This window comes from Cyrtonyx montezumae, unplaced genomic scaffold (genome assembly GCF_038088225.1).
Source record: "Cyrtonyx montezumae isolate F1298 unplaced genomic scaffold, pur_monq_1.0 scaffold_19, whole genome shotgun sequence".
NCBI lineage: Eukaryota > Metazoa > Chordata > Aves > Galliformes > Odontophoridae > Cyrtonyx > Cyrtonyx montezumae.
The window spans coordinates 7,879,590-7,906,532 of NW_027071925.1; the positions used below are offsets into that span (position 1 = coordinate 7,879,590).

General features: G+C 48.2%; 2 protein-coding genes across 2 annotated transcripts in view; one reads left to right on the forward strand and one right to left on the reverse strand.

The window, feature by feature from the left end:
* The window catches only part of TMEM100 (transmembrane protein 100), a 369,211-nt gene that overhangs the window by 193,345 nt on the left and 148,923 nt on the right, over window positions 1-26,943 (forward strand). The gene's annotated exons all lie outside the window — the stretch shown is intronic.
* On the reverse strand, window positions 10,168-11,210 carry NOG (noggin). The gene has a single exon (XM_065735625.1). The coding sequence runs from the start codon at window positions 11,208-11,210 to the stop codon at window positions 10,539-10,541; it is 672 nt and encodes a 223-aa protein (XP_065591697.1). The 3' UTR covers window positions 10,168-10,538.

Below are 26,943 nucleotides of genomic sequence, written 5' to 3' on the forward strand. Positions count from 1 at the left end.
TGGGAGGGCTGTCCTGCAGACTGCTGGCTGTTAGGGCTCATTTTCAGCTGTGAGTGGCAGCTTGTATCCCTAGAAATAGTTGCACACTAGTATGCACAAGGACACTTAGAAAACGGCTTTCAGACAAAAGGTCTTTCGATGTTAGATCCCCACAGCTGTGTTTAGAATTATGGAAGGGGTTGGTCCGATTAGAAATCTGCCACATCACGTCCCAGAACTGACCTGCCAAGCAGGGAAAGATACCCCCTGTTCATCAGGAGAACCAGCGTGGCTACGTGCCTCTGAGCAGCCTCACAATGTCGGGTCAACTGTTGTTACTGGCAAGACACTGCTGTGGAAAGCCTGCAACAGAATCAGGGACTCATCACTACCAGTGTGTGTTGCTATGGACACCATAGAAGAAAAGCAAAATCATTTGAGAAGGAAATAAAAGACTCTTTTTTCACCAATAGTGACAGGCGCTCTAATAGGTTAGTGATCCTGGTGGAATGCTAATCAACGGCACATAGAAAGATTTGGAAGTCATGCAACTTTTAATATGCCTAGTGAAGGAGTATAAAAGTAAATTCATGTAACGCATGGCTATGCACACAGGATTTGTACTAATCCTTAGTACTGAAAACACAGGCATCAGATGTTAATGCCACACATGAATCAGATAATATTTCTGTTTTACAAGTCTCTCCTCTCCAGGATCTCAGCTACCAGCCACATCCACCTGAACAGCTCCTCTGCACAGTCCCACTGTGCCAAACACTTCTGCGGTGCTGGATTTGGTGTGTGCACAAAGCTGAGCACTCTGCCTGGCACCAGCAAAGCTCTGCTGATTTACAGCAGCTATGGCTCTGCCATCTGATTGGAGCTGTTAGGACAGTCTAGTTTTTCCATTCCTCACAGCTCTGGTGAATAATTCCAATAAATGTTCGGAGATCACCAAAAATAATACATTTTCAAAATTTCTGGTGAACGATGAAGTAAGAAGCACTGGCTTAGAACTAGACATAATGCTCTGATCAGTCTTAAAGAGTGTAGTTTTGATTGAGATGGAATTTTTGACTTAAAAAGGAATGGATTTTTTCTTGGTAATAGAACCGAATACAGACTTTCAAAATAGAAAATCATTTAAAATTATGAAAAACCCACCTTGTTCTGAAAACATACCAACAAAATATTTGGATTTTTTTTTAATTGTTTAATATTTTCCTGGCTGGAAAGCAGTCCCATTTTTCAGCTGATGTGAATCTGTGAGATGCTACGTTGCCGCTCAGTCGCCAGAAAAGCTGCGAAAATATTGTTCTCAGCTGTATGAGGAGATAAATGCATGGAGCTCAGGAAGACAATTTGCACAGGGAGGAACAGAAGTGTTTATTGTTTTAACAGAACCTGAAGCATTCTGAGAATTTACAGCAGAGAGATAGAAACAGGGACGTTTTCCCAAAGCGACCTTCAATCTAATTTCACTCGCAGTACAATGAAATGAAGTCAAAATATTAAGAAGAGGGACAAGGGTTACAGAAGTGCTCAGCAAAGGCAAGAAGGCAGCACACCCATTTGACATAAACACTGGATTTGCAAATTACAAGTACTATAGCAACAGTGATGCTCAAGAGTGCCTGAGGCAGGAGGACGTTTGGGGATGATTTGCAATAGGACTGTTCAGTGCTAGCAGTAAGGCTGGGCTGTTCAATGGGTTCAGATCTCTTAGTGCCATGGCAATATTTTGTTTGTTTGTTTTGAAAGGAAATGAGATTGATGGGACTGCGGTGCCTATGTGTCTGTATTCTCTCTCAGTTATGAATATGACGTTTCTGACTAATAAAGAAAACAATAGCTATATTGGGAAGAGACCTTGTAGCTCCTACCACAAAGGTGAGCCGAAGCATAAGCTCAGCTGTTATTAAGCATGAGGACGTGAAGACAGGGCCTCGCCCAGCGGGACAGACGGACGGTCCGGGATTCAGGACATGTCTCTCAGAGCTCGGCTTGTTCAAAGTTGATGTCACCTGGCTTTCAGTGCCCAGGCCAGACAACGCTCCCCAGAAATGGGAGGGTCAGGGTAGTGCTGTCCAGGTTTGGCTCCAGATAGATTTGGCAAATGAGCTCCAGAAATTCACTTTCAAGACATAAATCCACAGGAAACCAGGTTTCACATGTTCCATGGCTTAATATATTATAAATATTGCAATTTCTCCTCAGTGTTCGAATTATTGTTTCCAATGAGCAGCACAGCAGGTCATTAGAGGTTACAGCAGTAGCTGTCCCAAACCTGAACACAGAAGATACCTAGCAGACTTGTCAAATACATATCTTGCACTCCGCTCTGATGCAAAGCCTGCTGAGAAAGTGCAAGCCTCCTGCTGCTGCCAGCTCAGAGCGCTCTTCTGATCAAGTGGGAGCACCCTCTGCACAGACACTAAACATCCTGCTGCAAAATACTGACAGGGATTATTATTCCAGATATTGTAATCAGCAGTGAAGTCACTTTTACGTTCTGTCCCTCAACACCACTGCTTTAAACTACAGAAGTGACCAAAGGAGTGTTTTTAATTGCAGACTTCCACATTAACTCCAGTGAAACTGCAAAGGCTGTACTGGAAGTTTCTCCTGAGCTCCTTCAAGCATGGACAGTATAGGGTTAGAATTTATTTTACAGCATTTAAAATGGGTGACAAAAAAAAAGAAGAAAAAGAAAAAGAAAAAGAAAAAGAAAAAGAAAAAGAAAAAGAAAAAGAAAAAGAAAAAGAAAAAGAAAAAGAAAAAGAAAAAGAAAAAGAAAAAGAAAAAGAAAAAGAAAAAGAAAAAGAAAAAGAAAAGGAAAAAGAAAAAGAAAAAGAAAAAGAAAAAGGAAAAAGAAAAAGAAAAAGAAAAAGAAAGCCACACTTTGCTTTTGCTTTTAAACCCACCAAAGAAAGCCTGCAATTTCATCAAATCTCTGCTACTTGGTCAAAATAATATGATGGCCACCTTTAGGAGAGATGCACTAACAGACAAAGGGAAACTTCAGTGACACCTATTTACTGTGCTAAATGCAGAAAGAATTTTGGCAACAAGAAGTAGGAAACAAGACTTCTGAAAATACTTCATTTGTCCTATAAGCAGATTGAGATCTTTGATTGCCATAAGATGGTGGTATCGAAGTCAATACATTTATCCATTGCCTCTGCAGGGGCTGAGGGAGAGCTGCAGTGAAGAAGAGAGGGGACTCAGCTTGTGACAGCATTGCCCTCGGTGGGAGGCAGCAGGAGGGGAAAAAGTGAAGAGAGGGGAATGCTGCCTTAACTCTGCCTCCCCCATCTTCCCTTTTCCCCTTTCAGTCCACCCTTCCAAAAGACATGGCTTAGAATCCAGTTACTTTGCTTCAGGATTTCTCTTGCCTGTGAGAAGCTCTAAGTCCTTCCTCTCCTAAGTTCAGAGTGAGCAGATATAAAAATGGGATTTTCTGCATCTCCTGGGAAAGCTATGTACCTAAATGCCACCTTTTCAATGTGCATCTATCTGTGTCAGCTCTGGCTTGGAAAAAAAATACCTGTAGCAGTAAGGCTACGTCTGCTCTTCCTCACTGTGTGGAATATAGTCACTGTCTCCTCCTGGGATGTGTGAGATTCAGCATCAAAACTCAAACCATAGCGTTCTCCCCCTGTAGGTGTCTGTCTGTGCCTAATGTTAGGAGCCCAGAGCTGAGAACGTTAGCCTGAAAGTCTGTTGGCATCTCTCAGAAGCTGCAACGTCAGAGGAGCCCAGTCTGGCTGTCTGAAAAGTTTCATTCAGATTGCTTTAAATATTTTGTGGATGATTACAGTCTGAACATTTGACTACATGCCACTTCATTAGACTTACCCTTTTTTTTGTTTGTACCATAGATGGGAAATTAAAAATGATCTCTCTAAAAACTCTGATATTTAATTTCCCATAAGATATGAAAGATATTCAGGGCAGTGTCTGGAAAAAAATTAGGATAATAAGGTGTATAAATCTCTGCTTCATTTGAAACAAAGCATAAAAGCCGACCCCACATTAATTTTTTTGCTGAAAGAACTTCAATAAGTTTTAAAGTAAGTGTTTCATTTACTGCCACATGCCACACATACATGGCAAACAGTTTATACAAACCACAACACTCAGCTGTTCCTGGTTAGGTACAACAGCCCTCCCCTGAACACCCAGGCTGCTCTCGGCTCCCCCGGGATGCTCTGCTGTGGGTGCTCAGCATCAGCCTGCACTGCAGAGGTGTGCACCAACAGGGTTTGCTCATCCAGGTGGAGATCTGACACTGGAAGGACTGCTGAGCCCGGACCCCAGTGTGTGCTTGGTGTTCTGTGGGCTCAAACCAACGTGCCCTGCACTTCTGCACACAGTTTAGCACAGTGTAACTGCCCCTGGCCTGGTGGTCTCGCAGCACTGCCTTCTTTGCACAGCTCCTGGTGAATCTAGGTGACTTCTCAGCTAATGTGGGGGGAATGCTCCACTGTGTCCACATACAGCTTAAGATCTGGGCCCGCCAATCTATCCAGCAAAAGGGACACATCACTCCTCTTGAAGCCAGCAGCCTGTGAGCAGATAGAGCCAGAGGGCAGCTACCTGCAAGTTCCTAAGGCCACAAAAAACATCTGCAACCTAACACTCAATTTAGGATTTGATTATAGCTAAGATAGTAAGGCTTATTTACAAGAGCTTCAACGTTCAAGTCAATGACCTCACTTATTGTGCAAGTGTTGCCTCCAAAACAAAATGTTAGCCACTTCTTCCAAAAGGACATGCTGAACTTGGAAATCCACTCCGTTTTGAAAGATGCGATTTCAGTTGTCCTCACTGCTCTGTGAAGTCCCTCAGCTAATTTATGCATGTTTGAAATCCTATTTATGGAATATTTTCCAGTATTCTGTTGCTGTATGAAAGAAATCAGCGCCCTTGGAGGAACAAATCCATGCAAAGGGCAAACTAAAGCTGACCAGATACGTGGTATCTCTAAAGGTCCAAACAAAATAGGAGTGGGAGTGAAGGAAAATTATTTTCAGGGCATTTTTCACTCACAGACAATATTGTGAAGTGCTTGGAATACCAGAAAGTTCATTTTGAAACAGAAGAGTGATTGCGCCAATCTCTGTATAAATGTGTTGGTTTTATGTACTTCTTCCTAATACTCAAAATTAACATCAGTTTATATCCTTCAGAGAAAAGGTGCTGGATTCCTTTAGTGCATAGAACAGATCCTACACAGCAGCTTTGGCAAGCACATCCTGAATCACAGCCTGCTCCATCCTTTGTTCAGTGAAAGGAGCGTTCAAAGAGCTGCATGAGTGGGGTCCTATGACAGGGGAGCCTCGAAGCTCAGCCCAGGAACGTTGCACTGCCTTGACCTAAAGCAGACCAACCCTGGGAACAGAATGCATGCACACCATCAGGAGTAAGACAAATTTCCTGGAAAACAATTTGGACCATGCTGTGCAGCGGGTGTTCCTGATCAATGTAACAGCAGAGCAGGCCCTTGCATTTGATGCATCTTCCTCTGGAGCTGGGTTTTGCATCCAAGCCAGGTAAAAGGATGCCAGGTGTAGCTCAAGTATAAAGATACTACTGTGCCAGAGGGAAAATCCTACATACTATTAGCGTTGTATCCATACAAGGGGCTATACTGCTTACATTCTCCCGTGTTAGACACACTGCCCAAGCAAACAAACAAAACCCCCCAAACAATACACCCTTATTGCTACTGAATCATGAACACAGATCAAATGTCCTCATTCCCGTTTCATTTTGCTCTATTGATTGAGAAACCGAGCAAGAATGTCAGTTCTGGTGGTGGCTTTGTGATCTGGATCCCGCTTGGTAGGATCTATGCAGAGACCAACAACTCATTTTGCACAGCCCACGATGCAGGCATCAGATGACTGTGGCTTTCAGTTACTACCTCTGGACCGAAGCCAGAAGCCTAGTGGTGAAAAGCTCTTTATACCATTACCAATCCCTCGAGCCACCCAGTCCTTCTGCATTGCATACAGGTTTTTAGTGTTGTGCCTTAAGATCTGTTCTGGTTCTGAGTAACGTTCTTTGTGATGGGAGTCTTGCCACTCCCCCTCTCAGGAGGGGAAAAAAAAAAAAAAACAACTAAGGAGGGAGTGTGAAACCTATTTTCAAACTCTGTTTTGATTATCTGATGCAGCTCCTACTCCTGGGTTCTCTAAGGGAGAGATGTGAGTCCTGGGGAATGTCTGTCTCAGTGCAAAGCATTCGGTCGGTGCTGCTGGTTTTAGCTCAGTGATGGCTCTTGCATCAATGCATCTGCACGCTGCTGGGCTCCCTTACAGGGACAACTGCATGGCTGAAGCACATACACAGGTTGGTGTGGCCCTGATGCATGCTTAACAGCATCACAGGCAAGGCAGAAGGCACAGCCAGCGACCCCCAGAACATCTGCAAGCAGCTGCTTTCCACCTGAAGCAACCACCGAGAGCTACGGGTCAATGGTGCCATCTCTGCGGCTCCTGTCTGCGACATGGCACCCGTGCAGATTTCTCTTCCAGTGTCATTGCTCTCCCACTCTTCAGAAAGCACATCACAGACACAGCAGCTTTTCCCTGCAGCAGACCTGCTGGCAACACACCGGGATCCAGCCTTCCCGAAAGATGGCTGTGAGCTGCCCATCCTCCAATAACACATCCACGGATTTAGAGCCTTTCATTTGGTTCCTGAATATTTCTGTTCCTCTCTGAACCATTCCAACAGTTGTTTCAAGTGAACGTATTCATCCCCTTCCTTTTAACCATTGGAGTTTCTCGCTTGGCCTGGGAGTGTGGAAGGGGGAATGAAAGGGTCTCTTCAAATTCGCTGTAGCTGCTCCCTCAAAAGAGAGCATTGACACAGATTCTGCAGCTCTCGTGTGCAGCAGGGCTCCCGGAGGAGTTACACGCACAGAAAGACTGCAGGATCCTTGTGGGCACTCCAGGAAGAGTGTGGCTATTCTCCTCCCCGCGCGATGAGAGTATCGTATCTATTCCTAGCGTGGCTCTACCAGGTGGCAGCATTCCCCTACCAGCATACCTCTGGTTTGGCTTACCTTGAGAGTGATGATGTTATATTACGTGATGATGTCATTATATTTATTTCAACTTCCAATGAAGGCTCCTGGCAAATCTCTGACCAGGAATATCTTGTTCATAATGGATCCAAGATCCAACCAACATGGTGCAGATTGCATTTATATAACACAACACAAGTAAGGTGAACTGCTAGGAATTTTTTAACAGCTGTTGGCATTACTAAATTAAGATTATTTCTCTGTCAAAACCATGGGAGAGGAAAATCTTGTCCAGTGTTTATACAAACACCACTGCTCTCATTTCTAGCTGCGGCTGTTTTTGCGATGCACCATGCACTCATGCAATCTCAAGAATGTATCTCTGTGATGGTGTTTTGAAAAGGATAAAAGAAATCAAAAGCATTTTTTTCATGTGAATGGAAGTGCGAGGGCACCATACTTTAGTGGCACGTGAGAGAGAACTCTTTAGATGCTAAATCCAAGGCCGCCAAGGGATCACCTTGAACACGGGGCCTCGCTGCACCAGGCTCTGAATCAACACGTGGTGAGCAAAGGCAGATGGAGTTGGGTGCAGCTTATGGTGCCAACAGGGAGGGTGAAGACCTGCACTCCTCACAGGGGCTGTGGTGCACATGTTAAAAAACTCACCTGAGGTTTCACATATTGGGCCAGAGGTGGATGCGAATTCACATTTCCAGTCTCACACTTTAAAGCACTAACACTGCAAAAGAAGAAACCGAAGAGCAGCACAAGCTCAACGTCAACCTTTCCCTTCATATTTCTTCCCCACAGTGGTCTCTGTGAGGTCTTACAGTGCCACTACAAAGATGAGCAAACCAAAATTGGCCGAGTTATGAATTGATTTCCATTTAAAAGAGCCATAATTCAATTTTGTTCTAAAAACATATTACAAAATCTAATATTAAAAAGATTTGCATAGAAACATTCACCAGAAAGCTATTTTATTTGTTTGGCTTGAAACACTTCCACTACAAGCCAAACATTTCAACACTGGGGCAGGAGGACCAGTAAGTGAACCTGACCAGAAACAACACCGACAACGACTAGTTTATTTTTGCTCCACCAGCTGACAAAATTTAGTTACTTCTATAAAAACAATAATAAAAATCACGTGCCTGGTGGAGGGCGAAACTTGATTTCTTTTTTTAGTTGAAAATATGACCATATTGATCCGTCCTGGGGCATCACCAGCTCAGGAGGCACGTAGTGCATGTGCTGCACTGGCTGCAGTGCCTGTGGGACGGGGACAGCCAGCTCCACATGTCCCACAGACCCACGCACAGCCCCACACACAGCAGCCTCAGCACCTTCAGGTCTGTGTGCCCCACTACGGGATCAGGCAGGGAGGATTTTGTCCCTCGCCAACAGTGGGAATATTACTTCAGTACCATTTGCTAATGGGGCAAAGGACCTTGTATTGTAATCCAGTGACATTTTCAACCTTCGGAGAACTTTTGTTGACATTCCCGAGTCGCTGGCTGCCATCCCAGCATGAAATAGTTTCTGTTCACATAATTCTCGTGTTTACCAGTCATGAAAAACTCTTGCTTTTGGCTTTTTTTTTTTTTTTAAATAAACTTTTTTTTTTTTTTTTTGCAAGTGAAACTCTGTCTAAAAAAACATTGGCCCCAGGCATAGAAGGTTTTGCATAAATTCATATGTGATGAATGGCTGATTTTAATGTTATTTGGGTATTTGTCAGAACCTAACAAATATACATGGTAATGGTGGTTCATAAACTTAAACATCTCAATATCCCCTTTCTTCTGGAAATAAATTACGTTTGTTTGCCCTGCCTGGAGTCCTAAGGTAGCCGACATTAGGAATATTTTAAATGTGATCATCCATCCAGCATGTCTTTCAGGCGCCACGAAGATTAAATGAAAGAATCATAAGATGAAGGTCTTTAACTTTTAATCCTTTTACAATGAACCCTTAGATAGACATGGGGGCAGGGTGCCTTCTATGTGAGTAATAATGCCTCCGTTCCTCTTCACTAGGTTAATGAATACCCGAAATGTCCCAAGATCTGATTTTCTTTTTTTTTTCCTAAAGTATTGAAATTAAAAGCAAAGAGACGGACGGCAAAACGCACCGAGAGAGTGAGGGGGGTGTTGGGGGGGTGGGGATGAATACGCAATGGGAGATAGGCGAGCTCAGCGCCGGGGAAAGCAGGGCTGGGCTCCGCCAGCCAGAGACACGCGGCCACGGAATGATTAGCATGGATTCCCTGGGAGTTAAAAAAAAAAAGAAAAAGTTTTTTGACTCCAAGATAAATAAGGAAAAGGCGTTCTGCACTGTCACGGCGCCTCGGAGGAACACGTGGAGCGTTTGTTTTCGCAGTCGGTATCTATGAGATACAACCGCCGGCCGCGCTCAGCGCTCCGCTGCCGGCGGAGGGTCCCGGCGGGGTTTGGGGGGGGGGGATGCGGGGGTGCGGCCGGAGCCGGGCTGGGGGGGGGGGGGGGGCGGGATGCAAGCAGTGCCGTGCAGTGCTACAACAACGGTACCGCACCGCGGGCCAGCTGGGGGTCGGCGGGTGCCCGGAGTTAATGGGCTGCGAGGGCGATCGTCGCCGGTCGGGGAAGAGCGTGCGAGGCCGTCCCAGGAGCCGGCTAATAACGCGTCTGCGCTGCAAAACCCCCTAAAGCCCAAGGGTCAAGTTTCAGCGGCGTCCCAGCACAATGGTAGGTGTGAAAGACACGTGTCCCGTTGTAAATGAAATGTCAAACGGCGACAAAACCCCGCAGCGGCCGCCACGGAGTCCGCCCCGCGCGCACCGTGGGAGATGCGGCCGCGGCACCGCACGGCGCTCCCGGAGCGGATCCGCACAGCAAACAGCACCGCACCGCCCTCGGTTTTAGTGGTTGACTTTAATTCTGCACTGCGCATCGACTACACGGATATAAAGAATAAATAGCAGATACTCTTCATTTACATAGAATTCGGTCATTCAGACTGTTCTTTCTATTTACAATAACATTGTGCTCTAGGCGTTCGCTTTTTAACCTAAAGTCCATAAGAGGAAAAAAAAAACCCAAACACAAAAAAGCAAACAAACAAACAAACAAAAAAACAGAACACCGACACGCTTTCCGAATAATGGAAAATAGCTATAAACCGTTTTCTTATCAAAAAGTTTGGTTTGTATTTTTTAATCCTTTTATTAAAAAACAACAACAACAACAACAAACCGACTTCGCCAAAGCGAAGCAACTTCTCTCTGGAATATAAATACAAAAAAAAAAAAAAAAAAAAAAAGATACATTAGCAACGATCAGGGTAATAGTCTTAAAAATACAGTAGACGCTGATTATTTCACGTATAATACTGACCTTTTAATAGTATATTAAAACGGTGCCATATATACACACAATATACATTCTCCTACACGTTACAGTGCATTACAACGTTAACCAGAAAGCAGTGTCTCTTATTTTTGTTGCAGCAAAGGTCCCCTGGACCCGGCGGGCACGCAGCCCTAGCAGGAGCACTTGCACTCCGCGATGATGGGGTACTGGATGGGGATCCACGTGCACCGCTGCCCGCCCCGCCGCTGGCACCGCCACCTCAGGATCGTTAAATGCACGGACTTGGCAGGTTTGCACACCATGCCTTCTGGGACCGAGCAAGACCTTTTACTGTAGCAGCTGCCCACTTTGACGTACCGGGGCCAAAAGCGGCTGCCGAGATCGTTCCACGTGTATAGGACCGGGCAGAAGGTCTGGGACCAGAGCCACATCTGCAGCTTCCTGCGCAGCTTCTTGCTCAGCCTGTGCTTCTTGCCCGGCTGCAGCCCGTCGTAGAACTCCAGCCCCTTGATTTCGCCGGGCATCGCTCCCGAGGGTCTCTGCCGCAGCAGCAAGTCCAGCTCGGCCAGATCGTCTACCCCGAGCCTGTCCTCGGGCAGGGAAATAGCCATAAAGTTAGGGTCGAAGTGTCCTCCCATGAGGCTCCTTAGCAAGGTCTCGTTAAGATCCTTCTCCTTGGGGTCAAAGATAGGGTCCGGGTGCTCGATTAGATCCACCAGGGGCAGGTTGTCGCTGGGAGCCGGGCGGATGTGCAGGTAGTGCTGGCAGGAGCCCTGCTGCAGCCGGAGCCCCAGCAGCACCGCCGCGGCGTATATAGTCACAAGGCACTGGGAATGATCCATCCTTGGGAGACCGCTGGGGGGGGGGGGGGAGGGGGGCTGGGTTCACCGAGCAGCGGGGGAAGAAGGTGCGAGCAAATGCATCAGAAAACTTGGACGCGGATATCCCGGACCGCCTGTCCGTGCGGGGCTCCGCTCCGCTCCCGCACCGCCGCACGCAGCCCCGGCCGCGGGCACAGCCGGCCCCGCGGACGCGCTCCTCGCGAGCTGCTCGGGAAAAGCTCTCCCGGTGGAGCAGCTCCAAAATTCTGCCGCAGCCGCCGCTTCTCCCCGCGCCGAGCAGACCGATGCCTCTTTTTGTCGCGAGTCGCTCTCGCCCGCTGCCGCTCCTCTCCGTCCGCCCGTGCGTGTGCGAGAAGTCGCTGCCGGCTCTTCCTCCCCGCTCCTCTCCGCCGTTTGCAAAGCCGCCTCCTCAGCAGCAACAGCAGCCGCGCACGTTGGCACCAGTTTGTCTGCTTTGCAAGGACCCAAAGCCTTTAAATTTCCTGCACTTTCAGCTTCATCTCCATGGAAACCACAGACTCTCTTCTAACCCACCCCACCCCCCTTAAAAAAAAAAAAAAAAAAAAAAAAAAACAACCACACACACAACGCAACCCCCACTCCCACAAAAGTCCGGGAGAGCGCGGCTTCCCCCGCACACACCCTCTGCTGGGGAAGGCTGCAGTCCGCCGCCTCCCCCCCCCCCACCTCCTCCCGCCGCTCCCCGGGAGATGCTCGGCTCGGGGCAGCGCTCCGCTCCTCCCGCCAGCAGCGGCGGCTCGGGGCCGGCAGCACGGCGCTCACCCCATGGGCGCGGCGGAGGGGCGGAGGGGCGGCGGAGCGCGTCCCGGGAGCGGAGCGGTGCTCCGGGCCGCCCCGCGCTGTCCGCGCCGCTGCGTGCGCTCCCCCGCTCTCCCCGGCGCCGCGCGGCGCTCGCTGGCCGCGGGCGGAAGGTTTGCCCGGCTCCGCACATGGCTCCGTGATGTAATTCCCACTACGCGCCCGGCTGGCCGCCCGCCCGCCCGCGGGGACGCGGCGGAGCAGACACCCCGGCCCCGGCGCCCGGCCGGGACGAGCGGGCCCTCTGCTGGCGGCGCCGGGCCGGGCCGAGCCGAGCCGAGCCGGGGCAGCCCCGCGGACATCCCGGCGGAGAGCGGCCCGCGGCCTGGGGCTGCTCCGCCGGGAACGCCGCCGCGGTGCCGCGCCGAACCCATAGGGCGGAGGCGGAGAGCTTGCCTCGACGGCGCGCACGTGGAGCTGCTGTACAAGTTGCCGCTAAACGCCGCTTCTGCTTCTGGTCGCAAAAAGCATCGCGAGCCGCGTGCAGCGTGCGGGCAGGGACAGCGAGCGCTCCGAGTAACGTTTCCCGCAGGGCTGGGATCCCGCGGGCTGTGAAGGCACTTGGGAGCCTCAGTTTCATGGGACTGAAGCTCAGACGCTTCTGCATTGCTTACGCGTTTGTCGAAATGCCACTCTTCAAATGGATGGATCTTCATAAATGTAATGTGTTGATTGTGTCACCCAGGTTGAGCTGCTTTTCTAAAAACCTGTGTTTTACCATCTGTTTTCACTCCCTAGGCTAAACTCAACACGATGACATGAAGAAGGTGGAAAACTGACCCAAGCCACGCGCCAGAAAAGGAAGCCCGACAGTGACACCCTCACCTCGAACCTGCAAAGCCTTCACTCCTTCTTTCTGGCCGCCCTACACGTGTTCCCTGCCACGCAGCCTAAACCCACGCTCAGAGCTCAGCAGCTGAGCCGCCTCTCAGCAGCAGCACCAGCACATTTTGCCAAGGAACGAAGATGGGAAAGAGCTGACACTTCTCAGCTGTGCTGCTGCGGTGTCATCCCGCGTTGCAGCGCTGTGGAGCAGCTCCTGGGGGTGGAGGGGTGAGGGCTCTGCCTGCCTCTTTCCTCGCTGGCCTCCCACCTGCAGCCAGCATCATTTCACTGCAGAACTGGAACTCCTTCGGGAGGGATTTCATTCAGGCTGTGAGTTCTACAAGTTGGAAATGCGCGGTGTCAAGTGGATGAGGAAGAGAGAAACCGCTCCTCCTTGGATCCCATCCTCCTCCTTCTTTTCAGGGAGTCTTTGTTGCCATACTCCTTCGTAAAGGAGTTTTATGAAAGCAGTCAAATATTAGGTTAGATCAGATTTTTTCCCCAATGAAATTACTGGGAAAGTGGCCACTGGTGTGGGCCAGTTCCTCCTCCTCATTGTGTATGGCAGTGCTGCCAGGGAGCGGACGGGGAAAGCAACCTGTAAGTCACTGCAAATATTTCTGAATTTGCTCTCAAGCCACCTTGTTCAAACACAAAGGCACAAAAACAACGACAGGATAAAATAACTGCTCTGAAGAGAAAGCAGAAACTCCGAAGCTACTTCCTGACGTCCTGTATTTCTGCTGTAATAACAAATTCAGTTTTACTCGGTTGGTACTTGAAAACAATTTTTTTTTAACTACCAGTCTCAGAGCCTAAAAATAAAGCCTACGAAGCCTGTGTCCTGCCTGCTTCACGCCAGCTGTGTGCTTCGGGTTCTGAATTCAAGCCCACGGAGCCCTGACCCTCCTGCACTGCACTACAGCTGTGGGGAGAGTGGGCAGAGAGCTCCGGGCTGGGCTCTACTGGGTCCGGTGTCTGCGTGGGGAGCACCATGCTCCTGGCGAGGCTGCATGAGCTCGAGGAAAGCAGAAGTGACAGAAGTCGCTCGTGGCCCAAGAATTTCTCGGTGGAATGGCTGATAGCAGGACGGGGAGAACTGCCAGGAACAGCTCTGCCAGAAGCCTCTGGGTCAGAGGGAAAAGAGATTTGGATCCTCATCAAATTGGTTTAGTTCGGGGTTTGCTGAAAACAGCGGTAAATGAAACCCAGAGGTAAAGGGCCTGATCCAGAGTCGGTGCATGATGCCAGCCCTGCCTGGGATAGGGACAGAGGCCAGCAGCTCGGGGAGGCCGGAGCTGGTCACTCTACTGGCAATGGTGCACGGTGCAGAGGAGGAAACAACTCCCTTTGCCTCAGCTTTATTGGTTCTGGACTGCTGACAGTAGTACAAATGTGTTTTTTCAGTAGACAAAGCAAATATAACTTTCAAGGCACACAGGAAGCCAATGTGGGCAAGCTGGAGATGCTGCTCCTGCGGGGTCACAGTGCTGATGAGGAGAGAAGAGGCATGCAGCTGCCCTGCTGGGACTCTGGAGGCACTGCTCTGAAAACACATTATGGTAAGGATCTGATTGCAGCCCACAACAGCAAGGATTCACAGGGAGAACTGAAGAGAAATTTGCTTCCAGTTAGATCTGCTCAGGGAAACTGTCCATGCTTGCTGAGCTACCCCAGGGCTCAGGGGCTTCGTGCTGAACACAGCAGGCTGAGCCTGCACCTCTGAGTCTGCACCTCTCTAAAACAGAGTGAGCCTCACAGAGAGGAACAAAGCACCCAAAGCTGGGAGAGGTGTGCTCAGGAAAGTGTCTTCCTTAGCAGAGGAGGCTTCCTCACAACTGTTCTTGTTTCCCTTGAAGATTATTTTAATGTGGATCACAAACTCATCACCTCTCACTTCTTGTTTTCAAAAACCTGCCTGCAGAGCAGACAGTGACTGTTTGTCAAATGAAGCAAAACCAGCAACACAACCAGAGAAGTCCACTGCTCATCAGGCTTTGGATGGTACATTTCAGAGCTCTGTGCTTTCCTTACCTGCAGAGCAGGAGTGCTGGTCCTTGTCTCTTTCACACTGATGCTGAAAAGCACAACTAGAGTAAACCTATATCAATGCAGAGGAAAGAGAGTCTAATATCTTTCTAAAATTACAGAGAAAATCTGTGAGTAACAGAGCAGAAAAGTGAACTGCAATCACTTCAGCTTTAGTCTTAGCTCCTGCTTAGCTCCTGGACTACTCCCTGTTCCCTGATCACACTCCTCCACATTTTGTAAGAAACCCAACAATCAATTTTCAACTTGCTTTCTTTTAAACTGTGAATCCCTAAAAAATTTCTAAAGGAGATGCACAGACATTTGACATAGCTCTTTCATGCCCCACGACAAGCGTCCCAACTGACCTTCTAGCTCTCATGGGCCACGTGTGAGCTCAGCCAGCACTGCAGGCACTGCAGGTGGACTTAGTGCTTTACGGCCTCCACACAGTGTCCTTCAGCCTTGCAAGGTTTGGGGAGCTCCAGGCAGACCCTGCTAACAGTGCTGTGTCTTATGGTACTTCATCCATTTCCGTTTCCAAATTCAAGCACAGAATGAAGAGTGCTTTAATGGACTGCTCAATGTTAGTAGGTGATCAGCTACTCCGAAAGAAAACAGTTATGAATCACATACTTTGGAAGGTGAACAGTTTTTTGAGAGAGCAAAGTTCTGCCTTGAAATCCCAAGAGAATGGAAACAGGGATGGATGCATTTGGCCAAGAAGCTGCATCTGCAGTGATAAATGATATATAAATAATGTATTTTGAAACTAAGCTCTGGGATGAATGTTTTATGGTGGAGTAAATCCTAGGATGACCGATGTGTTACAGCAATAAAAAGAAAAAAAAAAAAAGACATCCCCCCCCCCCAATAAAAATGTAAGTTTTTAGTCCTCAATAAGTACAGCTATATGGAAAGACCAGACCTGACACTTGCCAAATGTATCCTTAAAAAAGAGCAAAGGCTGCCAAAGAAGAGAAGAAAGTCTTGCAAGGTCCTGAAAGAACTGCTCTATTTTTCTCCTTTCACGTCTTTCTTACTCTTCGAGTACTACTCCTCCCTGATTCTCAGCTGCTCTCCTCTCGCTCCTGCATTTTTCCTAAGGTATAGACTCTTGTCTTTAGAGCAGGGCTTGTGCATTCATCTGCTGATAAACTGTTTATCTTAGCTTTTATGAGGGCGCCTTGCTGCAAGCCAGCCAGAGACAGGATCCTGGGTGTTTGTCTTTTTTTTAAAAGAGGGTCCGGGAAGTGGCGGGTATTTATACCTCCCCTTGGCTCTATATATCACGGGAGGTGGAACTCCACTGTCTCTGTCTCTTGCTTTTTCTCTCAGCAGTGTTTTGTGCCATAAATCTGAATCTCTCCAAACAGTTTTCTTGGCTGCAACCCCGCTTGGAGGAATTAAACATTTTATTTACTTATTTATTCATTGCTGCAAAAGGTCTGCGACAGAGGAAAGCCAGAGCTTTTCTAATACCCCCCCTGCCCCACCCCCCCCCACCCAGCCATCCTGCTTTCTGTGCCAAATATTAACATCTCAGCAGTCAAGAAAAGAGCAGAGCAGGAGGAGTGCCTCGCAGTTTGCAGACCAATTCATTATGGAGAGAGGCCAGTGGGAGAATTGGCAAAGATGAAACAGAAACCAAGGCATTTTTTATGTTAAAAAATGACACCTATATTTACAAGCAACGGCTCCTGAAGGGGATTTGATTTTCCACACAGGCAACACTGTTTATCCAAACAAACTCCCTGTAGCAGCATATATTACACATATACACACATGACAAGTAGGAATGTATTTATCCTTTTTTTTTATTTTTTATTTTGCAATTCAGCTTATTAAGATCAACATCTACTGAGATAGGCTGATTTTTTACTATTCCCTTCTTTGCAGAACATCACTGACAACTGGGTGACAGGGATTCAATGAAGCAGAAAATACAGCAATCCCCAATCGAGTCCTGCGTGCGTGAGTGATTCATTGATGCCAGCTACCGAATAACCCCGGCACATAACATTTCCCACCTCTGATATTTAGAAAGACCCTCTCACCCTTTTAGCACCAATGGAGCCCTCGAAATGTTTTATAGCTAATTGTCTAATGCCCCGTGATGAATGGCTACTTGACTGAAAATGACAACCCCTTTTCTCTCAGCTACTTCATTTTCCTGGCTCCAGTGGGGGTGAAGAGGAAAAAATAAATCCGATTACATCATATTTAGCCTCTTGGTTATGAATGAAGGAAGATTAAACTTAATTTAAAAGTACTTCTGTCAACGATGCCCTGAGCCCCCGGTCCCCTGCACTCAGTAAATGCTGCCTCAGACGCTGGGGCAGAATGTTCCAGAAGACTCATGGGTTTGTGGATGAAAACCAACGTGGGGGTGCAGTCAGGGGGCGACCACCGAGACAGGCGGGGGAGCGGCCCCTGACCAGATCTAGATGGCTGCATTTGTGACCGCAAGGAATATTTTGGCTACAGAGCAATCAAAGAGCACACTTCAGGCCAACACAAAACGACTTCTGACTACAGCCCTGCCTCCAGAGGAAAGGCAACAGGGGAAGGTCCCACCAACTGGGACTCGCTGCATTATTAGCCATTCTTTACGTCTGCTCTGGTTGGAAGATCTGCAAGGATGAAGGAGATTTAATAACTTGAAAAAGAATAAACCGTGTGTTTTTCCTCAGCATTTGTATTTATCACTTCTTTCCTGCTTCTTATGCTTTTTCCCTTTAGGGAATCTGATCTCTTCAAAAAGAAGATCAGCATGATCAGCCAGAGTCGTGTGCATAACATTATCTTTGCAGCCGCCACAGAATGTCATGAAATACAAATTCATGGTGACAGGGTTGGCTGTGAAAAGCTCCATGCTGAACAGAGTCATTTTCAAAGAAACTTGTACCTTCGGTGGCAAATAGAAAGCTTTCCATTTTCTCTCCCAAGTGATGAGACGGACATACGCATGGGGTTATCTGATTAATTCAGATTCAGAAACAGACACAAAAGAGACGTATTCCAAACCTGCCAATGTTCACTATGAACCTCTGGGACACGTTCATTTGGCTTGGGAGTTTCAAGTCTTTGCTTGTGAGGGCAAAGGGACCCAGGCGAGTCAAGTAATGAATCTAGGCTTCCCAGACACAGATCTGACATTTGCTCTCTCCCTCTGACTCAGGCTTTGACTGGGTTCAGGGATTAATTAGGCCATGCAAACGAGTTAGGTTCTCTCTTCTGGCAACCTGGTCACGTAGGGAACCCCCACCCCTCCCCTTCCCCACGCTCTCCTTCCCCATAATGAAGCATGACTGTAGTAAAACAAGCCTTTTGATGGTGCCTCTTCTCATCACTTTCAAGACAAACAATGTCTCAGAAGCCCCCCAGCTGCTTTTATTTTTCTTATATCTACAGTTACATCTTGGGTGTGTTTACTCATCCTCATTAAGTATGTGTCCCCCACCATCCCTTTTAATATCCTTCCTTTATTGCAGTTTACACAACACATCAATTACAGGATAGAGTTAAAACTTTTAGAGCCATTTTTGGGCATAGTGCAACATCCCACAGCACCACCATCTCTAAAGGAGAACTGACACAGGCAGCAGTGGGAACATGAGACAAACACCTCTGCAGCACAGAAAATCGGGTCACAGATCACTCACTCAGAGCAAAGCATCTCTTACACACAGTCATCTTCCTTCAGAAAACGAGTTAGGAGTTAGGCTTTTTTTTTTCTCATTCAAAAATACTCACAATTGACTATTAATTTATTCCTTTTAGCATGGACACTTGTAAAAGTCTAAGATGGGACTGTAAGAAGAAAGCACCCATCCCAGGACTGGCAGTCAGCTGGATTTTCACACATACACCTTGCTCTTAAGATCATTTTCCTTCAAACAAAACTGAAATAATGGCACTGAACGGAATGCCTTGCTGTTCAGCATGCCTACTGAAGTCACATCAACTTTTAAAGCACTTGTTTTCATAATAAACACATCAGTGAGATGCCAGACACAGAGGAGTATCCTTTAACCGTTACTTGGATTTGTTCTCTCCACATCTCTGCACGTGATCTATCCATTTTTGATAGAATAATGAGCTTTTGGAGTACTATAGTGTTTTTATTTACAATAAGATCAAAACCAAACAAAAAGCAGATCTGCCTTGGCCACAGCAGGAGTTTCACAGGAGTCCTCTGTACTCTGAACGTGAAGATCAACTTTTATAAATACACTGAACACTTCACCTCAAATATTAGGTGTTGATTTGCACAAGTGATGCGAAGAGACCTACCTCTGTGACAGTACTTTGCTGCCTTGGTAGAGTCTCGTGGCAGAGCTGGCTTTCCACGCCACTTTCACTTAAGATTTCCTCACTTTTCTCATCAGAACAGAAGGCAAGAATAACCTTGCTCTGCAGGCCCTCACCTCAGTCCCTCACTCCAGGGGCACAGTTCAGCTCCTGATGCTGCAGCTTGCCTGTCATCCTCCCATGCTAGATCTCTCAAATAAGCAAACAAATGCACAGGCCTCCTGCAGCCCCTTGTGTGTGGGGCTTTGGTCTTGCCCAGCGGCTTAGGGCTGCAGGAGCAGGGCGGGGGTGAGGTGGGGGCAATCGCCCTCCAACACCGGGAACCGTTTGTAAATTACCCTAAGCTTCCCTTAGTCATTATTCCATTAACTGCCTCTTGGTAGATCTGTCAGTAACTAAGCTGGGTCTTATTTGTAGAGAATCAGAGGCTATTTGCTGTACTAAGTGAGCCATGAGAGCGAAAGGGTTTGGGATTTATTTGTAATTACAGTCGGGATTTTTTTTCTTCTCCTTCTTGCCTGGACCCCACTGGTACTTTCATTCACATTCCCTAAGCTGAAGCTGGCGCCAGGATCACAGGCTGGCCCTGTGTTTATGTCATTGAGACTAGGACAATATTTCAGTGTGGAGCCAGACCGCAGGGATCCACTCTATAAAACCCTCACTAAAAATAGACAGCCGCCCTGCCCCCAGGCCCGCGGGCTGCCGGCACCCTGCGAGGCACACAGCCCCCGGATGGCCCCCAGCTCCCCAGGGCCCCCTGTCCCCACCGGCTCTCTCTGGGGGGACGCAGCACCTCGGGGTGCCCGGCTGCCCCAGGCCTGGCTGGCAGCACGGGGCTGGCGAGCATCCCGCAGTTGTGTCGGGGAGAGAAAGAGATACCTGAACACGCCGGTGCCTGGGATAAGTCCTCTCCCTCTGCAGCTCGTGGAGACGTTCAGAGAGACCCTGGCGGGACAGAAGTGGGTCAGAGATGTCACCTCTGTCCGATAAATCTTTCCTGCATCAAATTAAAAAAAAAAAAAAAAAAAGAGCTGAACATTTCCATCTCCTAGCTGTCAATTTTATTCAAAAGCATGGACCGGGGCAAATCATTCAGCCTTTTCAATGCCAGTGGTGCGTGATCCCTCAGCTTGGGAGGATAAATGTAACGAGCCAAGTGTCCATCGATTAGTTCAGCAGCTACACAGGCAAGACAGGAGGCACTCAGTGCACAGATCCTCAAGGTAAGAACCTGATCCTGCAGCTCTGATCCTGACGCTGGAGTGGGCTTCATTCCAGAAGCCTTCGAAGGGACAGGAAAAGTTCGTATGAACTTTAGTGGGCAGCAGAGCCTCCCAAAGGACAGTGGCAAGGAGCAGGCAGGCCTTGATTCTCTTGTGCCTGTGTTCAGCTGCTGAGAACGCATGCCCAAAGCCAGCGGATGCCTGGAGCAGCAGCACTGCTGCTGAGCACTGAACCAGGGAGCAGCTCGGGGATTCCAGGTAGACCCCTGGCAAGTGGTGGCACAAAGGAAGCTGACTTTGCTTTGATTGGCTCAAACAATGCCATTCAGTGGGGAAACACACACTTCTAGAAGGAGGTAAGAGCTTGTGTTGTGGACTAAGAACACAGGAAAACCACAGCACCTCATTGAAAGGCTGCTCTCAAAACCTTGTGTGAATATGTGGAGTGGTGTGCAAGGACAGCTGTGATTTCATATGGAGATTTATCAGAGACTGAGGGAAGACAATCCAGCAGATTTCAGACAGACGAGTGCATGTTTTCTGCACTGTGATGTGTGCACTTGACACGTGCTCAGTGACGGTTGTTGAGTTCAGCTCCTTTCATTCGCTCACTTTGCTTTTTCAGCTAAAGGTGTCCTGTGAGCAGCATCACTTTGCAGAGGCATTGTGCACGTGCTGAAGGCAGTTCAGGCCCCACATTCTGGACCACCTCAATAGACAACAGAGATTAAAGAAAAGAGGGAGAAGGCGGATGAAAGCACACAAGCACACCGAGTACAGAAACTGGCCACCACAAGGTCACAAAACAGCAAAACCGAGCACTCCTTGCTTAGGACAATTCTTGTCTTTTATCACAGTAAAATATTGGCACTGGGAGGCTGCACGGCCTCACGACATCTCCTGATCTCATTGCAGGGGACATCACCCATCAGTGAGAAGGGCCGACCACAGCTGCAGTGGCTCTGCTGACCGGCAGTGAGTGAAGGACTAAGAATTCAGCTCCAGGGAGCAGTTGTGCAGGGAGAAATACCGGTTGCTCTCTGCACAAGTTCTCAAAGTAATCCTCGCGGAAAGGAAACACCACAGAGACAAAAATTAGTTTAGAGGCAGCCTTCTAAATTTACCATACTGATGTTTTGGTCGGGCTTCCCGCTTCGCATCTGAATCGCTGCTGTTCCTCAACACCAGCAGGGCAGCGAGGCTGAAGGGCCGACGTGTGAGCGTGGAAAAAACACTTTCTTTGCAATGAACCACACTGTACCAGGTCCCTTAGTGTCTGAGAAGCACTCCAACCTCTTGCTGCAGCTCTCTGCTGCCTGAGCCATTTGCCTGTGTGGATGTTTCTGCCACTGGGTGGACTTGCTTTGTGCCCTGGAGCTCGCTGCTCACACACCTGACAGCAGGTACAGTGCCAAGGAGACTGAGAAAGCAGTGCAGGAACTGAACATCATCACAGCAAAATGAATTCTCTCGCCGTGTTCTGCCAAAGAATCCCAGTGCGGCTGCATGTATGCCACTGAAAGCTTTTCACAGGTGGCCACTTGATGGATATGCCTCATTTTCTGCAATGTTTAAGCTATGCAGCCTCAGTTGAGCCTCTGTTCATAGCAGGGAGTGCATTCACAACAGCTGCAATTCAAGCCAGCCGGAACTGTGCTTTGAACATGTAAAATACTGATATGAAATGTCAGCTCTTAGGTGGCTTGGATAAGCACACCCACAATCAGGGGATACTCGGTAATTTTGTCTGTAGACCATCTATGTCTTAGTTCTCCAACCATAACAATGACATCACGCCCATGATGATACTATTAAGACAACACATATATATCCTTGCAAACATTTATTGTAGTATCTAAGAGCTCAGACATGGAGTGACCATGTTTGGTGCTGTGCTAATGCATAAGAAAAAGGCAGTCCCTGCCCCGACAAAAGTCTACAGCCATTTCCAAAGCCAAGAGGGAGCTCAGAGGGAGAGGGAACAGACACTGCAGCAGCACTGTGCTGGATTGCTGCAGCACACCTGTGCTTGGCTCAAGCATTTTGCAGATGAAGAGCTTTAGAAGAACACTTCAAAACCATCAGCTGCTGTGGTGAGGTCCCTCTGTGATGGCTTTCCCAGCTTATTTGAAATGTAACACTTAGTTTTAAAAGAAAAAGAAGAATCTGCAGATCTCTGCATTCTCATCGAGTGAACAAGGGCTGAGAAATGGGCATCAGTTGGATCTCATATGCATCTTCCAAGCACGGCAGGTATCTGCTGCAGGAGCAGTCTGAGGGCTCCCTTGAAAACGTTCATGGAAATGTATTCTTTCAAATCCTCATGCAGCCTTTCTCCCATCCCTGCACCATTTCAGAACAGGAGTACATATACAGCTCTCTCTTTTCCTTGGCATCTGGACAACTCTTCTACTGTCACTGCCCTGTAGTCCTCAGCTGGCATAAGAATTCCAAAATAAATGAGCGTGTTGTAATCAGGAGAAAAATATTGTGTCCTTGTGGTGTTGATGTTTTTGCAGCTCAGCTTCTCAATGGCCACCACAAGTTGAGCTGCATATTTCTTTACAAAAATATGCCTGCATCGCTCACTTGGCAGGCCACTCGTTGAATAGACATTTAGCTACTTCACTGTTCACAGTGGCCAACTAAGTTCTGCAGGAGACCCTGAAATGGTGAAGAAGAGGCACCTGCATGGCTAGCAAGCATTGCAGGCAGGCAGCTGCCATGGCAAGTGGCGAGGGGGCCTTTATGAGTTTCTGCAAAAGCCAAGGGCTAATAGTGAGAGTGTATCACAGCAAATGTCTTAAAAGAGACAAAGAAATGGACTAAGTATCTCCTAAGTGTGTGCACTTACAAAGAAATCACCTAAGCAGAACGAACCTGAGCAGATAATTTGTGAACGTGCCTACAGACAAAATAAGGAAGCGCATGTGAGGAGAGCCTGAGCCAATCCTGCAAACCAGCATGGAAGTGCTCAAAGGTGCACTGCTGTGTACACTCATGCAGCCTGGGGAGCACCCAGAGAACTAAAAAGGCCAGGGTAGGGATGTTAAAGCACTCAGTGCCAGCTGAGTTCTGCCAACCAGCTGAAAGGAGTCCCAGAAGGCAGCTCTTGGCTGGGCAGTACTGCCAGCACCCTTCACTTCTTTCAGAAAATGATATTCTGTCTCAGCTTCATATCCAAATGCCATGTTCCATTTATTCTAGAGCATTAGTATTTCTGTCAGTGTTTTTGCCTGTCCCCCACCATCTCACACTGAAGTATCACACTCTGCTTATTTGCACCTTCAGCCTGTGCCTTCTCACCTGGAAAAGAGTATGGATAGAGCCAAAGCAGTGGATTTGCTCAGGATGGACCACGTAAGTCATGATCCCTCAGACTGCCGATAGCTCTCTGATGTCCTCCCACAGGTGTCCTCTGGCTGCTGGCTGCAGTGTGCAGTACCAGGAGACAGAAGTTTGCTCCACACACAGCAGATGAGCGTGGGAGCAGCTCCTGGTGGGACCCAACCCGTCCAGCACAGCTCCTGCTCCTGCCCAAAGCTCGGAGCTCTTTGCAGCCTTTCCCAGAACTCAGCAGACTGAGACAGGGACAGAAAGGACAGCACACATACAGCTCAGCTGCACCAGTTTTCCCACAGCTGTCGGTTTTTATCACAAAAGGGCAGTTACTATCTGTAAGGGAAGACTGGCAAATACGATGCTAGCAGTACACTGTCGAGCATCGCATGGCAGAATTTGCAGAGTCCTTCACTGCTGAGGGGGAATTCTGCCTGCTTTCCATGGCTGCCAACATGCAGGCTACTGAGACCAGGTAACAGCGTCTGCTGAAATACTTCCTAAATGAATCAAAGCATGGGAGACAGCTGTTACACCGGCAACACTAAGCCTAGGTATGCTGAAAATACCTAATGTAGACATGGTGAACTCCCAAGGGAATGGCAATGATTTCCCACAGATTTCATACTGAAGTGGGGACAGCTACACAGTACCATCCAGTGTGAGGATCCATTCACTAGGTACTTTTAAATGTAAAGACTCCTCCAATACAAAAAACTTCATTTTTTTTTCCACAAAGCTCTCACCAGCAGGCCCCTGAGCATGAAATGCATTGTTTTCATCCTTGCTGCAAAGTGGAAGTTATCACCAAGTGCATATAGTCCATTCTGGTTCTAATATTGCTTTCTTCAATTGATTTTAATGATACAGTACTGAACACTGGATGAAATTGCCGCAGGACACAGGAGGTGTGTGTGCAAGACAGTTTTCCTCCTAAATGCTCCTTTTTCTGATGCTGCAAGAGTTTGCTAAGATGTACTTAAGGAAAATTATTACCATTCGAACTCCTGCTGAGTCAATGTGGTTTTAAAAGCCTGTGGTACTCAGCCCTTTGTCTTACTCTACTTTACATGACTCTTACCCAAATCCTCTCTTTACAGATGTGGATATCATAAGAACAGTGGTCTTTAAGTAAGTCCAGAACCACACATTCTATGTATCAGCGCAGTTTCAGTGGCCGTGTCCTTTGAGGGCCTCCAGGAGCCCGATGCCGGCACAAAGCTCAGTGCAGCAGTAGTTACACCAGAGCTCAGCTTCGTTCAGGTACAATGGATCAGTGTGGAGGGAACCAGTAGTGCTGAAGGCTGAGAGCATGGACTGTGGTGGCACAAGGGGAAGGTTGGCCATGAGTCTGACCTGCAGTGACCGCAGCTCCTTAACGCACATTTGCATCCTATAAAAGAAGCCCAATCCATTTGCAAGTACTAAGCAATACAGAACTCAGTATCAGCACGGGATGGTCAGACATGCATCTCGAGTCCGGGGTCCCTCGGAATCGTGCAGTGCTGCTGTTACTCCAATGGAGGCATCCTTAGGTTGTGATGCTGCCCCTCTGGAGCTGCACACATCACACGGGCACACGAAGCAGCCCTGCACCCGAGCACTTCTGCACTTTGGCTGTTTATTAACAGCGTTTTTCAATCTCTTTGGGTTGGGAAACCCGCGCCCCTTCTCCAAGGTGAGGCCAGGTAACAAAGCCCCGAGCATGCAGCGCTTGTCAAGCGACCGCTGCGGATCCAGGCTGTGCTCATCACACACTGCCACCTCAAAGAAGCAACATATGGCAGCTGAGAACTGCTCGGTGTGCTGCAGGGAGAAGGCAGCGTTGCTCTGTGGCTGCTGCAGAAACCCTCCGGCCGAGCCCGTGCCGTGCTCGGTGCGTCGGACATCTGGAGGCCGGCAGCGTGCGGCTCGTGTGCTGGAGCGGAGCCAGGGTTAAAGCCCCCAGTCGTCGAAGCTGGATCCTTGGTAGCACTCGTGATGGGAGGTCAGCGCAATGAAAGGGCCCTAGTAGTTTGAGAAGGAACACAGCAGCACCTCTCCTTGATGGGAGGTCAGGCGCAGTGAGCGGGAGGGCCCCCCTCGTGCTGGCAGCTCCGTTCCAGCGCTTGGCCGGGCTCCAGGAGATTAAAATAGAGCCTTAGACTGTCCCCTCGGCAGCACTGCCAGCCACAGCCCTGACAATCCTGGGGTTGTACTCAAACGTGAGTCCCGCGGGAGCGCGGGCTTTACCCGAACAGCTGAGGCACTGAGTGGGTCGAAGCAGGCAGGGTTATTGCTCGTGTGACTCGGAGTCGAGGAAGAGAGGGATCGGGGTGGATTCGTGAGAGAGAGGGGATCAGAATGAGCCCGCAAGGCACACGGTGGGGAAGGAGCAAGTGTGTGCCCAAGGAAAGCTTGAAGTAGCCTTGTTCTGGGGATGGGTTCAGTGAGCAGCCATGAGAATACGTATTAAACTCATCGAGCCCAGGTCCTGGTTTAACTCCTTTTTCTCACCACTTTGGGAAGAGGGGGAAATGACAAGCAAAAAGGCAACGTTTTTATTTCTGAAGCATTTTGAAAGCAGTATGGGAAAAGGCAAAGGCCGTGTGGGCTCTCATGAAGAACCTCTGCGGAAGTGGCAGAACCTTTTGTGGTCCAGAAATGGTCACAGCTGAGGGGAAGCAGAGCCACTTTCTCATACGTGTGACTGATATTAAGCACTGATTTACAGAAGTGAGGAGTGCTCCCAAGCAGCAGCAGCGGCAGATGTCAGCATGGCTATCAGAAGGGGGTTCAGGCCAGCCACCTATTGCAGGCCTGTTTCACTTAATGTAGGCATCCATGCTTGAGATATTTTGCTTTTGTATTTTCACAAAGCACTGACAAACAGCATTTTGGCACTGCCTTTTTTTTTAGAAGGCAAATTTGGTTGTCTGAAATAAACCATTCATGCTGGAAATATCACATTGTTTCAGTCACAAAATCACCTCACCAAATTCAAAGATTTCATTGTCATGTTGCCAAGAGAAAGCATTAAGGTTTGCTGGTAAAAAAAAAGGCCGTCTCTTCTTCAGATGTGCTTTAATATCGGTTTGTACAGCTCAGATGTTGCTGTTCAGTTCAGTGGTTTTTTCTTTCTCTCTGAGTAGCACAGGGGAGAATTCAAATTGATTTTGTTTGCTGTAACAAATACAGACTTG

Bases quoted from the DNA above. Each gene is read 5' to 3' on its own strand.
- NOG (XM_065735625.1), bottom strand. From the start codon at position 11,210: ATGGATCATTCCCAGTGCCTTGTGACTATATACGCCGCGGCGGTGCTG.